Source organism: Trichosurus vulpecula, chromosome 3, assembly GCF_011100635.1.
Source record: "Trichosurus vulpecula isolate mTriVul1 chromosome 3, mTriVul1.pri, whole genome shotgun sequence".
Lineage (NCBI taxonomy): Eukaryota > Metazoa > Chordata > Mammalia > Diprotodontia > Phalangeridae > Trichosurus > Trichosurus vulpecula.
The window spans coordinates 380,098,450-380,112,075 of record NC_050575.1 but is presented as its reverse complement, the minus strand read 5'-3'; the positions used below and the strand labels follow the sequence as shown (position 1 = coordinate 380,112,075).

The 13,626-nt window shown below is 43.5% G+C and overlaps 1 protein-coding gene across 2 annotated transcripts in view; it reads left to right on the top strand.

The window, feature by feature from the left end:
* The window catches only part of RANBP10 (RAN binding protein 10), a 140,850-nt gene that overhangs the window by 108,144 nt on the left and 19,080 nt on the right, over nt 1-13,626 (top strand). For both annotated transcript variants that reach the window (XM_036748810.1, XM_036748809.1), the window contains exons 5-6: nt 6,742-6,764; nt 11,263-11,447. In XM_036748810.1, the coding sequence (XP_036604705.1) occupies nt 6,742-6,764; nt 11,263-11,447 (208 nt within the window). The remainder of the gene's footprint in view (nt 1-6,741; nt 6,765-11,262; nt 11,448-13,626) is intronic.

The window sequence follows — 13,626 nt, the reverse complement described above, 5'->3', positions numbered from 1 at the left end:
TTCCTTGATAATTTCTTGAAAGATATCTAGGCTCCTTTTTTGATCATGGCTTTCAGGTAGTCCAATAATTTTTAAATGATCTCTCCTGGATCTATTTTCCAGGTCAGTGGTTTTTCCAATGAGATATTTCACATTGTCCTCCATTTTTTCATTCCTTTGGTTCTGTTTTATAGTATCTTGATTTCTTATAAAATCACTAGCTTCCACTTGCTCCAATCCAATTTTTAAGGTAGTATTTTCTTCAGTGGTCTTTTGGACCTCCTTTTCCATTTGGGTAATTCTGCCTTTCAAGGCATTCTTCTCCTCATTGGTTTTTTGGAGCTCTTTTGCCATTTGAGTTAGTCTATTTTTTAAGGTGTTATTTTCTTCAGTATTTTTTTGGGTCTCCTTTAGCAAGTCATTGACTTGTTTTTCATGGTTTTCTTGCATCATTCTCATTTCTCTTCCCAATTTTTCCTCTACTTCTCTTACTTGCTTTTCCAGCTCCTTTTTGAGCTCTTCCATGGCCTGAGACCAATTCATATTTTTCTTGGAGGCTTTTGATCTAGGCTCTTTGACTTTGTTGACTTCTTCTGGCTGTATGTTTTGTTCTTCTTTGTCTCCAAAAGAAGATTCCAAAGTCTGAGTCTGAATCTGAGAGCGTTTTCTCTGCCTGTTCATGTTCCCAGCTAACTACTTGACCCTTGAGTTTTTTGTTGGGGTATGACTGCTTGTAGAGAGTACTTTGTCCCAAGCTTGAGGGGCTGCACTGTTGTTTTCAGAGCTATTTCTACATAGCAAAGTCTGCCATACCAGTGCTCCTTCTCCCCCAAGAACTGCCAACAAGGATTGCGGCCCAGATCTAGGCAGGGCAAAGCAAGCTCTGCACTCCCGCTCTGATCCACTGCTTAATTCCTCCCACTTGGTGGGCCTGGGGCCGGAAGCAACTGCAGCTGGGGCCCTGGAAGCAGGCTCAGAGCTGTGGTGGTGGCCGACCGAGAACTCCTTTCACTCTGTCCCAGAAGTTTTTCTGGCTAACCTGCTCTGTTGTCTTTGGCATTTGTGGGTTGAGAAGTCTGGTAACTGCCACAGTTTAATGATTCATGGCCCTAAGGCCTGCTGTGGGCCAACTCCCTGTCTGTTCTGTCCTGGCACGGCTGTTTCGTGGATTCTGCAGCTCTAGAATTTGTTCAGAGCCATTTTTACAGGTGTTTGGAGGGATTTGGGGGAGAGCTTAAGCAAGTCCCTGCTTTCTAGCTGCCATCTTGGCTCCATTCCCCCTAGAATATCTTCTAATTCTGCTCATTGAATTCTTCCCTGTTCTTTGAAATTCATCTCAAGTGCCATCTGCAGGAAGTCTTCCCCAATTTTCTCTTCCCCCTGCATTTGGTCATCACCTTTATACTCTTCCCCCCACCAACACTTTTCACATCTCATGCATTTATACATTATATTATTTTACAATCACTTGCTTATTGTGATTCTTCTTACTGTTCCGTAAGTTCCACAAGACAATGACCTGGGTCTTATTTAAACTTTGTATTTCCCCCAGCATTGCTTAGTCCAAGGCTTTGGACACACTGGTTCCTTAATGATTAAGTTATTCAGTTAAAATGTGAGACATCCACTGGGATCCTCATTCTATTTAGATTCTAGACATGACTTGCTGTGTTCATTCCTCAAAATATAAAGAGAAGGATGGGGAACTTCTACTCCAGATTTAAATTTGACCGACCTGCACAGTGGAGTTGGCAGGAGTCTTTAAAGAAAATTACCATATCATCGTAAGACTTTATAATATTAGTAACTGATGTTTAAGAAGTACTTTGTGATTTGCAAAATACTTTAAGTGCATTATCTCAATGCATTCTAATAGCCTTGTTTTAAAGCTATTTAACATATGAGAAAAGGGAGGTTCAGTGATTGAGTAATGTACTAATTTACCTACAGTCATACAACTAAGTTATAGCTCAGGATCAAACTACTGGTCACTTATGTACTCTGGACTTGAAATGGGAATGGTTCAAGAGAAATGGGGGTGGGGGAGGTCTAAAAAAATGAACTTTTGACTGTGTAATCACTTACCTGATCCCAATAAAGAAGAAAGAGAAGGAAGCATCTTTAAAAACAAAACAAACAAAAAAACTTGATGCGCACTGGGAGCTCTCTGATGAGGTCACATTAAAAAAGGATAAACACAAAAGATCCGGAGACCAGGAATGGTATAAGTGGATGATGGAGTCTTTGGAAACCTAAAGCCTAGAATGACTTAAGGCTTTTGAAAAAATGCCAAGGGCTACACAAAGGCCCTTAAAAACTGTGTTTGATATAAGAACAAAAAAGGAATTAAGCTAGTCCTTAGGAATAGATACTGTACTGTAGGCAGATGTCAAAGAGGAAGAACTTAATTCTTGCTTCTGGCTTCTCTGACAGTGTTTTTCCAACTAGAAATGATAGAATGTTGGGCATTTAAGCTCCAGACAAGTAGATTGGAGAGCACTTAGCCACTTAAAAAAATGTTTTTCCCCCCAATTACATGTAAAAACAATTTTTAACATTCTTTTTCTTTATGTTTTGAGTTCCAAATTCTATCCCTCCCTCCTCCCTGAAATGGTAAGCAATCTGATATAGTATGTGCAGTCATGTAAAACATTTCTATGTTTTAGTCGTTTTGTGCAAGAAGCTCAAGCAAAAAAAGAAAGTAAAAAATAACATGCTTTGGTCTGTATTCAGAAAACATCGGTTCTTTCTCTGGAGGTGGAGAGCATTTTTCATCAAGAGTTCTTTGGGATTGTCTTGGATCGTTGTGTTGCTAAGAATAGCTAAGTCATTCACAGTTCTTCATCATACAGTATTGCTGTTACCGTGTACAATTATTCTTCTGGTTCTGCTCACTTCACTTTGTATCAATTCATGTAAGCCTTTCCAGTTTTTTTCTGAAATCATCCTGCTCATCATTTCTTATAGCACATTAATTATAATCATATACCACAACTTGTTCAGCTGTTCTTCAATTGATGGGTATTCCCTCAGTTTCCAATTCTTAGCCACCACAAAAAGAGCTGCTGTAAATGTTTTTTTGTGCAGATAGGTTCTTTTTCCTTTTTTAATCTTTTTGGGACACAGACCTAGTAGTTGTGTTCCTGGCTTAAAGGGCATGCACAGCTTGATAGCTCTATGGACATAGTTCCAAATTGCTCCCCAGAATGGTGGGATCAGTTCACAACTCCACTAGCAGCATTTAGCTACTTTAAATGAATTCAAGAGTGTTTCCCCAGTAGGATTACAGCCCAGGAAACCAAGAGAAAGACTGTGGAGTTATGATAGCTGAACTACTGTTATCAGGAGTAATCCTTGAGGACTTGTGGATACTGGGAGAAATGTCCACCCTTGATGGGCAGTTATGAGCCTCATTTTCAAAGAGATCAAGTTCAGAAATGACATACCAATGTGCTTGTCATTGTTCTCTTGTCAGAGAGCATTGTAGCATCCCGTTGTTTATAAGCGCTTGGAAGGAAGTTTGGAGCCCACTCTCACAGCAGTCCTGTAGAGCTTCCTCACGTACATCGTTATCAACAACCTAAATGAAGAAGATGCAGAGAGGGAGAGCTGATGTGCTGGATGACAAAAGCAGAATCCAGAAAGATATGGAAAGCCTAGAGTTAAGAGGCCACACTAACAAGCTCAGATTTAATAAGAATAAATGCCAAGTGCTACGTTTTGAGTTTTTAAAAATTGGCTGCACAAGAGGATCACTCAGTGAACAAACACTTTATGAAGTGCTGTGCTGAACACCAGGCGTAGAAAACAATCCCTGCCTTCCCAGAGCTTTCATTCTAGTTCTGACGGAATCGGACAATTCTAAAACCAAGTGAAAGGTCCATCTCAGACATATCAGAGGAGAAGGAAGCTGCCCGGCTTGGGGAAAGGACTGAGAGGTGCCTCTACAGAAGGGGGCACTTGAGCCAAGTCCTGAAGGACAGCAAGAAAACAGACACAGGTCAGAAAGGAGTGAATTCCAGGCATGGGAGCTGGCCAGCTCAGTGTCATGAGATAGGAAGAACAGAAAGTAGCTCAGTAGTGGGATTGTGGGATCACAGGGTGGAGGGGAGGAAAGTGTAAGAAAACTGGTGCACCAGGAAGTGGCCACGCCAAGCACAGGAGGTACTTGGGAGCCACTGCAATTACTATCGAGTGTGTAGAGGGCTGGATAAGGGGGAAGAGAAAATCAGCATACCTCTACTTGAGAAAAATCATCTTGGCAGCTGAGTGGAGGATGGCTTGCAGTAAGGAGGACTAGAGGTGGTTGTTGTGGTGGTGGTGAGGAGGTGGTGGTTGAGTCATTGCAGTCTTGTCCACCTCTTTGTTGGGTTGGGTCCAATCCATTTGGAGTTTTCTTGGCAGAGATACTGGAGTGGTTTGTCAGTTCCTTCTCCAGCTCATTTGACAGATGAGGAAGCTGAAGCAAACAGGGTGAAGTGACTTGCCCAGGGTCAAACAGCTAATAAGTGTCCCAGGCTGAATTTGAACTCATGTCTTCCTGACTCCAGGCCTGGTGCTCTCTATCCATTATATCACCTAGCTGCCCCTAGAAAGCTATTGCAATCAGATACTTTCAGAGTATCCTAGTGTCTTTCAGCGTCCTATGGATGGTGTTATAGAAGAAAGCAGTGGTCTATGGAGTTTTCAGTGTTGTATCTTAAATGAGAAATGCTTGTAAGCACAATAAAATGTCCCTCTCTCAAGAAGAGAGGAACTAGATCAGGCCTGCACAACCTGCACAACCTTCGGCCCATGGGCCCACAGGTTGTGCAGGCTTGGACTAGATTATAATGCCAAGACCTCCATCCCTTTGAGAAAAGGGGTTACATGGTATATGAAATTGTGATTGTCTTCCCCCATTTGAAAAAAAAAAGTTTGCTTTTCTTTAATAAATTGAGAATACCAAAAACAACCAAAATGCTTTTATTATAGGTCAGGAGAAAGGTAATAAAGGCCTGATTAGGGAGAAAATTGAATGAGAGAAGGAGAATGGCATATCTGTGAGAGGTGTTAGTGGAAACAGAAACAATGAGATTTGGATTCGGTGAATAAGAAATCGAGGAATCTTGAGGGCCTGGGAAAATTGGTACCAGTAATAAGGAAGCTTGAAAGAGGGGAGGGCTAGGAGAAGGAATAACATACTCTTTTATAAACATTTTGAGTTTGAGGTACCTATAAGATGTTGGATGTTTGGAAAGAATGTCCAAAAAGCAGTTGGTAATATGTTATTGTACTTTAGGAGAGAGATTAGGCTTGAATGTGTAGATAATAGTGTTACCTACCTCACAGGGTTGAGTTGTTATGGAGAAAGCATTTTGTAAACATTAAAGCACAGTAACATATTTGAGTTCTTTCTGTTATTACTATGACAAGTTCAGACAAACAACTCATGCTTAATTAGTCATCACTCCCCCCCACCCAACCCCTACCCTACATTTCTGTATATGCTGGCTCCAAATGGGTTCCCAGAAATCTTGATAGGTTCACAAATCTGCTAAGGGAGAAGAGATGCTAATGGAGACTAAACCACAATGGTCCCAACTAAAATTTTCACCTAGACATAGTCTCTTTGTTCATGCCAGTATCAAGACCAAAGCATTTTAAAATAAAGCATATATAATTTTGGTTAGCCTTAAGAAAAGCCTTCTGACCTATATCAACTAATACAGAATATTAGCTAAGTGGCACTGTGGATAGAATGCCAGGCCTCAAGTCAGAAAGACCTGAGTTCAAATGTGGCCTCAGACACTTACTAGCTTTGTGACCCTGCATAAGTCACTTAACTCAATTTGCCTTAGTTTCCTCCTCTGTAAAATGAGCTGGAGAAGGAAATGACAAACCGTTTGCTCCAGTATCTTTACCAAGAAAACTCCTAATTGAGTCTTGAAGAGTTGGACCCTACTGAAGCGACTGAACAGCAACAACAAAGTAAGGAGAACAGTATACAGTATACACATGCAAATCAATTTAAGACTTTCTTCAGTTTGTCTCCAACTGGCCTTTTGCAGCTTATTTTGTATTTTTCCTCTTATGACTGGTCTTGCCAGCTTTTCTCTCTTGAATCAGAATAGACCTTCCCACGGGTTTGGAATGCCCTCCTTTCTCATCCTTGCCTGTTGAATTCTCACTCTTCCTTATAGGTACCACCTTGTCTGTGTCATCTTCCCTGATTTCTACACCCTCCCGTCATCATTCCCCCATCCCCCCCCCCCCACCCCGTTAAAATGTTTTTTCCCCTGTCACACTCCCCTTTTACCTATTTATTTATATTTCCTGTGCCTCCTTAGGGACATAGGCTCTTTTTCATCTTTTCATTCACAGAACCTCACACAATAGCAGGCATTTAAAAACTGCTTGTTGGATTTAGGGTTAATAAGGAGAAATACAGTGAAGCAGGTTATCTGAAATAAGGTGGAGAAAGACTTGAACAAGAAGGATTCCTGTTCCCTCCCAACCTACTAGTATGAAGTCCCTATTTTAAAATTCCCCTCCCCCCCATCTTTTTACTAATTGCAGATACACAGTAATTTATATATATGTGTGTATATCTTGTGTACACACACACACATATACACAGGTGCACACACACATGTACACACAGGCACACACACACACACACACACACACACACACACACACACACACACCCCTTTTCAAGCCTCAGGTCAGTATCTCCTTCCCTTAAACTTCTGTTTAATGATTCTCATTCTTTCCTTGCAGGTATAGCTTTTACAGACCTCCCGGTAAGTACCAACCTTTCTCTGTTTTCTGACAAATGGTATGGGAGGAGAGGGCATCATGCTAGCAGGTAGAAAGGGCCAGTCCCAGTGAAAAGTGATCGAAATGCTGTCTATTCACCCCGCCTATCATGTTGCTCTGCCATAGGGCAGATCTCTGTCACTCTGTGAAACATAGAGTTACCTCCATCAAGTACAGGGATTCTGAAACACTGGCTGTTCCAACCCATATCTCCTTCATTTTTACTAAGCTTCATGGAGTGCAGAGCTGCTTACAAAGGTGAGGAAGGCTTGGTTCAGGGGGTATATAGCTACTTGCCATCCAGCAGTGCTAAATTCCCTGTGTTTGACTGTCTCTCAGACTGACTTAGGCCGAAGCACAGCTTGTCTAGAGCAGGGGAAAAGCTCCTGAATACTACCACTCCTTCTTTCACCTCCTCACCCTCCACCCCATCCCCATCCCCACCCCCACCCCCACCCCCACCCCTGCCCCCAAGACATCCCATCATTTGGCAGTTTTGTTTAGTAACTGCTTTTTGGTGCCTCTGTAGGAAAATTCAGCCTGCTAGTCTGTTAGTTATTTACACCTTCATGTCAGTGGATGTATCACAGAGTATCGCTGAGGTTAGCCTCAGTGAAAGAGCCAGCAGATGCCCACGTTTCAGAAGCAAAGGTTGGAGGTCACAAGTAACTTAGGTTTTATTATCAGCTGTTCTTCATTGATCTGGAAGGGCTTGAGCTGGTGCCGTACCAGGCCTGGCATAGGAGACACACTCTGATCTTCCACATTTAGTATTTTGTCTTCTCTTTAAGGAAACGGGACAGAAAGGAAAAGAGGCCTTCTCTGGTAGTAGGTCAGGGAGACATACCATCTCAGGTATACTAGGGCTTTGGAAGAAGTGCTGGTCTTTCACTACTTTTTGAGGGGGTGAGAGGTGTCTATATTCTGCCTCTCTTTCCAGGTACTGTTCCTGCAACAGACAGCCGTTACTAATCAAAAAAATTTTTTTCCATAAAAGTTCCTGTCCAACTCTTGAGTTTGTTGGAGTGGTAGAGGTATTAGGAGAAATAATCACTAGCAGAAGTTAGATTTGCCAATTTGTACCAGTTCCTCCTTCTTTCTTGTTATCTTCAGGATTCCTGCTTTCACCTACCAGCAAGAGCATCAATTCTCTTTCCCTTTTCTCTACTCCAGCTTGCTAGCTTGCTGAAAACCTCTTGCACATTAGATAGTAAGTTCTTCTGAGTAGCTTTGGACTCACTTACTTAAAAAATTATCGTCGATCCCTCCTGTGTTCTAGATACTAAGGTGGATACAAGGAGCTTAGAATGGAGTTGAAGGAGATAAAACAAGAAAACCAGTTAACAAAGTAGAAAGTGATAAAGTCCCATATGGTCATTTCAAGTGCTGTGAGTATATTGAGCAGAGAAGGTCTTATTTCATAGAAGAGATGCAGGCACAGCTGAAAAGATGAAAATCATGGCTGAAAATGAGGCTCCATCCTGGATGGAAGAGGAAGACGTGAAGAGATTGTTTGGGTCCCAATGAAGACAAAAGAAAGATTTAGTAGAAGTGAAGGAAGAACATGAAGAGAGAAGGGAGTTTGTGGTCAGAGGGGGAATTTCAGGTTTGGACATCTTGGAGCAGTCCAAGGGACAAGAATAGAGGAGACGGAGCCACACTAGAGTGCAGCTGAAGAGGAGGGGAGATGATAGGAACTGAGAAGCCTCTATGCATTTGTTAGCATCACACAGCTAATGGTGAAGGGCAGGGTGCAAGGGAAGGCTGTGAACCAAGAACTGGAGAAATGGGCCTAGAGGCTAGCAGAGCAGCTTGGGAGAGGATTATGTAAACCTGTGGGATGGTCAAAGAAGCAGGTTTGTGGAATGATGGTCTGAAAACAAGGAGGAGCAAGGGAGATCCAGACTCCTGGGAGGTAAGACAACAGGGGACAGAAAAGCCTTCGCTGGAGGGAGGCGGGATCTTGACAGTATGGCTAGGATTTATTTCTCCAACCTTATTTACAACTACTTCACTCTAAACAAAATCATCATTGTAGCTTACTGGATCTCACTGGAAATAGAGAATAAATTTTGCCTTTCTCTTGTGTTTCCCCCTCCTTGCTTCAGTAAATATTTGTTGATTGCCAAATATTCTCCAAAAGCAGGTAGTTTGAGAAGGAAAAGAAATTGGATTACCAATGAGCTGGATCAGTAGCTTGCTTTCTTCTGGTGAATGCTTCTGTCAGGGCCCTTGGGACAAGGATCTCTCTGTTCTGCTAGGAGACAACAAGAGAGTTGACCTCACTAACCTACTAATAATAAGAGAAGTCAAGAAAAAGGAACTTACTTTTTCTCTCTAGCATTGACCTAAGCCTTCCTGGATCTTACTGCTTGTTTAAATAGATTGCACTGTGGCCCCCGTTGCTAGGACCATCAGAGACATTGCCCCTAACCTCAGTTTGATTTATGAAGTTGCTCCATTCTCCTGAGTTCTATTGGGACTGCCTGGCCAGTTGGCATAGAAACCATCATGCTGTTTGCAAAAAGAATATTGATTTTAGGTGAAGAATGAGCAGGGAAGAAATGTTAGGCCCTTGGCTGTCCCCAGAACAGCACGTCTATTTTCCTTCTCCCGTATCTTTTCCCCAATTTCCTAGTTTTGTCCGTCAGTAAGACCCCGGCATGGTAAGAGCTGATCCAGCGCTCTCATTTTAAAAATGAGAAACCCAAGGCCCAGAGGAGGAAAGGCAAGGCCAGACAGTTATTATTAGTAGCTGAGCAGAGATTATTGGTCAAGTTTCTTTATTTTACTTATTTTTATTACTTGCTTTTCCCTGTTGGTTTACTCCCTAGTGAGTGGAGACAGCCCAATGAAGAGGCTGTCATAGAGGTGACAAAAGAATAGATGGCACTGTCCCTGTGCAATTTACAATCTGCTAGGTAATGGCAGGAAGCGGACAGTGCAGAATAGATGTTAGACTGCCAGAGTTGTGACGTGCGGTCCAGATGACAAAGTGTCATAGGGATTCATAGGCTGGAAAGATCATCATGAACTCAGGGTACTCAAAAGTTTAATGGGGCTAATAGATTCTGAGATGGGCCTTGATGGAAGCATGAGAATTAGGTTGATAATGGAGAAAGACGTTTTTGCTGGAGTCGGTAACATGAAGAAAAGTGTAAGAGTGAGCACAGTTTGGAGAAATTAAGTACGTAAGTCTGACTATAGCAGAGAATTCTCATGAGGAGAAATGTAACATAAATTTTGAGAAGGTAGGGATGGCCCTTGACAAAGGCCCTTTAATGCCTGGCTAAGGAGTTTGGGCTTCATCTGATAGACAGTAAGGGGATCTTGGAAGTTTTCGAGCTGATGAGAGGTTTGTTTTAAGAAGACTGACTGAGTCTGATTGAGGTCTTTCAGAAAGATTAGAGGGGAGAGTTTGGGGGCTATTGTGATGATCTTGATGTGAAGTGATTTGGCTCAGTAAGGATGCTCTATAAGCAAATGGAGATAGGAATGACTCTCAGGTGGGTCGTCTGCACTTATAAGTGCAGATTTTCTAGACAACAGCATAGGGATGATCGTGGAAATTATCAGTGTGGATAGGATCTTAAGACTGAGCCTGAGGTAGACCCCATCTATCAGGCAAGAGATTTCTCAAATCTCAGAATAGCAAGGAGATGGTTGAATAAGTAAGAGTGGGTTGAGCACCCAAGGGCATTCTCATTTCTTTTCCCAATCAGTCTGGAGTTTAGATGGCGAGGTGAAAATGTGTTGCTGACTAAATTTTATTCAGCTTTTCCTCTTTTTCTTCTCATTCTCCCACCCCCTACTACCTTCCAGGGACTCTTAGATCAAGTGGGATCCTCTGAGCTAACTTGGGGATCCAGTATGCTTGAGATCCCTGAGAAGTGCTGTTAGGGGTAGGAGAGGAGCTCATAATTCTGAGCATTCTCTTCCATCTCTGGCTAATTTATGCTTTCCTTTTCCCCTTCATGGCATCATAGGATCTAGAGTGCAAAGAAACCTTTGTAATCATCCAGTCCAATCCCCTCATTTTACAGACGAGGAAACTGAGGACTAGAGAAGAGGTTATTGTTATTGGCTTTCAGATATGTGGGACTTTTTGGGTGCTGGGCAGCATGCCCTGGCCTTGCTGGTCTCATTGGGCCACCACAGCTCTCTGGGGTTTTCCCCATCCTGGAGAGTCTTGGCAGAGTAGAGTGAGAGGAATGACTAAAGCCAGAGAGTATCTGGACTAGAGTCCTGCAGGTCTCCTCCCTTGGAGTTCTCTCCCCATCCTGCCTTCAGGCTAGTCACCCCAAGGCGACCCAAGGGCTCTTCTGAAACAGTCATCTTCTCTTGGCTCCGTGACTTAGTTAAGACACCTCCCCCCAAAGTGTCAGTCATCCGCAACCCACCTAGTCCCTTTCCTGGTGGTATTGGCCTGCTTTACTCTCCCACAAGGCTAATTTTCTAACCAATGTTCTTTTCTCTTTCCAGGCAAACTTATACCCCACAGTGGGCTTGCAGACTCCTGGGGAGATTGTAGATGCCAACTTTGGGCAGCAACCCTTTGTGTTTGACATTGAGGACTACATGAGGGAATGGAGAGCGAAGATTCAGGGAACCATTAAGCGTTTTCCCATTGGTGACAGGCTTGGGGAGTGGCAAGCCATGCTGCAGAAGTGAGTCCTTGTCCCCTGATCCTTTCTTGGCCCCAGCCAGCTGCTCCCATGTCATTCCTACCAAGCCCACCCCCATACCTTCTCATCTTTGTTTTTATCACCACAGCCTAAGGGTGGATAGTGCCTCTAGGCTCCAGCTTTTACTGGATGGGTCTCCAGGACAAAACTTGGGCCCACCACCCTCCTGAGCTCTCTTTTACTTTGGCCAACCTGTTGGCTCTGAGAATCCCCAGGTAATGGCTCAAGTGACGAGGGAACTTTGGACTGAATTTTGCCCAGAGGGGGTCCCTGTCAGTGTTTGGATCCTGTTTGTGGAAGGGGTGAGGGTGGGGAGAGGATGTTCTGGTGCTCCCTTTGGCTTCTTTCTCGTCTAAGAATCTGTGAAGCCCCATCCTGAGTCTGAAGACCACCCACCTGAGACCAGCTCTTTCTAGCATCTAGCTAAAAGAGACTTTGTTCTTATTGTACATGGGAAATCTAGCCAGTGTAGGGGCACAGCAGGCTGTGGCCCAGGTTGCCTAGTTAGCTGTGTCATTCCTTTAACTGACCTTTAAAGTCTTTGGAGCAGTCATTGTGATGGATAATGAAGCTTTAGGGGAAGGCACGTAAGTAATCTCATTTTGATTTGTAGCTCCACTGTCTTAGAGGTTTAGAGCCTGATTTTGGCAAGGTCACTTTCCTCTTCTGTGCCCCATTTTCTTCCCCTATGTATGCATTCATCCTAACTTCCTATAGTCTTTTATCATTCTTACAGGGTAGGCTAAGAAGGAAAGGGTTTAATTGTCCTTGTCAAGAATCTTGGCATTCATTAGCTATGTGAACTCATTGACTGTGGGTCCTGTGGTAGAAGTGGAGGGTCTCACCCTAGGGCCTTAGAGGGGACAGACCTTCCCTAAGCCTCAGAGCCTCCTGAGCCCTATTTGACCTCACATTAAAAAAAAAAGCTGAGGGCTACTTTGATCTCCTTGGCATATGGTGGTAGCCTCTAGTAGCTCATGCAGCTCTTGTGACCTAGAGCTTCTCACTTTGTTTGAAGCTGCCGAATGAGCCTGGTGAATGGACCTAGAGCCAGCCAGGGGCTGAGGATGAAGTCCCCACTGGTCAGAGTCACCTGTGCTTGTTGCTTTTCTCTTGGCTGTGACACTCACTGCCTCTCTGTGTGACCGTGAGCAGAGAGCTTCACCCTCAACTTCTGCCAAAGGAAGATAATAATATTTGCATTACCACCCTCGTGGGGTGGTTGTGAGGAAAGGACCTTGTAAACCTCCAAGCTCTGCATTTTTATTCCCTACCAAGCATGATGCTCTATGGACAAGATGGACCCATTCTTGGTCTTGGGGAGAGGAGGCTGAGCCTTAGTGAAACCTCTTTGTGTCCTGAGAGTTCAGATGTGAGCAGCATCAGGCCATCTCCTGTCCTGCCTTGCTTTGCTGGGTGGGGAACATGCACGCACGCACGCACACATACACACACACCTGAGTGGAAACCAAGGATTCCTTTGTTTTTAGTAGAGAAACTTGAAAATAAAGAAAACCCAATTACTGGCTATTGGCTCTGTGCCATTTGCCTTTGGCAATAAGTCTGTTTCTGCACTGAGTGAACATGGTTATTCCAAGCCACACTGAGCTAGCTCCCTCAACCCGACAGTTACTAATAAAATGTTTTCATATAAAGTCTTTGGGTGCTGAATTTCTGGAAGCTGGCTTGAGTAGGGAAGACTAGGTAAAGGAGCTGTAATTTCAAGGGAGTCAGTCCCTAAGAAAGAAGCGTGTGTACACTCATAGACATATGCTCATGGGCACACACCTGCATAAGACTGCCCACAAACCTACACATGCCTACACGTGGAGAGCCAGAGGCTCTTAGAGGGAGGTCATCAGACCTAGTGTTCCACCAAGTGCAAGAATCTGGGTCCCTCTCTGCTGCTCTGCTGTGGTCATCCAGCCTGTATTTGAATCTTTCTAGTGATGAGGAACTCACTACCTAACAAAGCATCCTGTGTCAGACAGTCCTAATTGTTAAACAGTTCTCTATTCTGCTGAGTTGAATAATAACAGTAGTAGTTCCCATCTCTGTAGTACTTTAATGTTTATAACGCATTTTCCCCTGTTACTGCCTACTTCACAAGCACTATTACTCCCATTTTGCCCATGAGCTTCGGAGTGCTCGGTCACAGAGC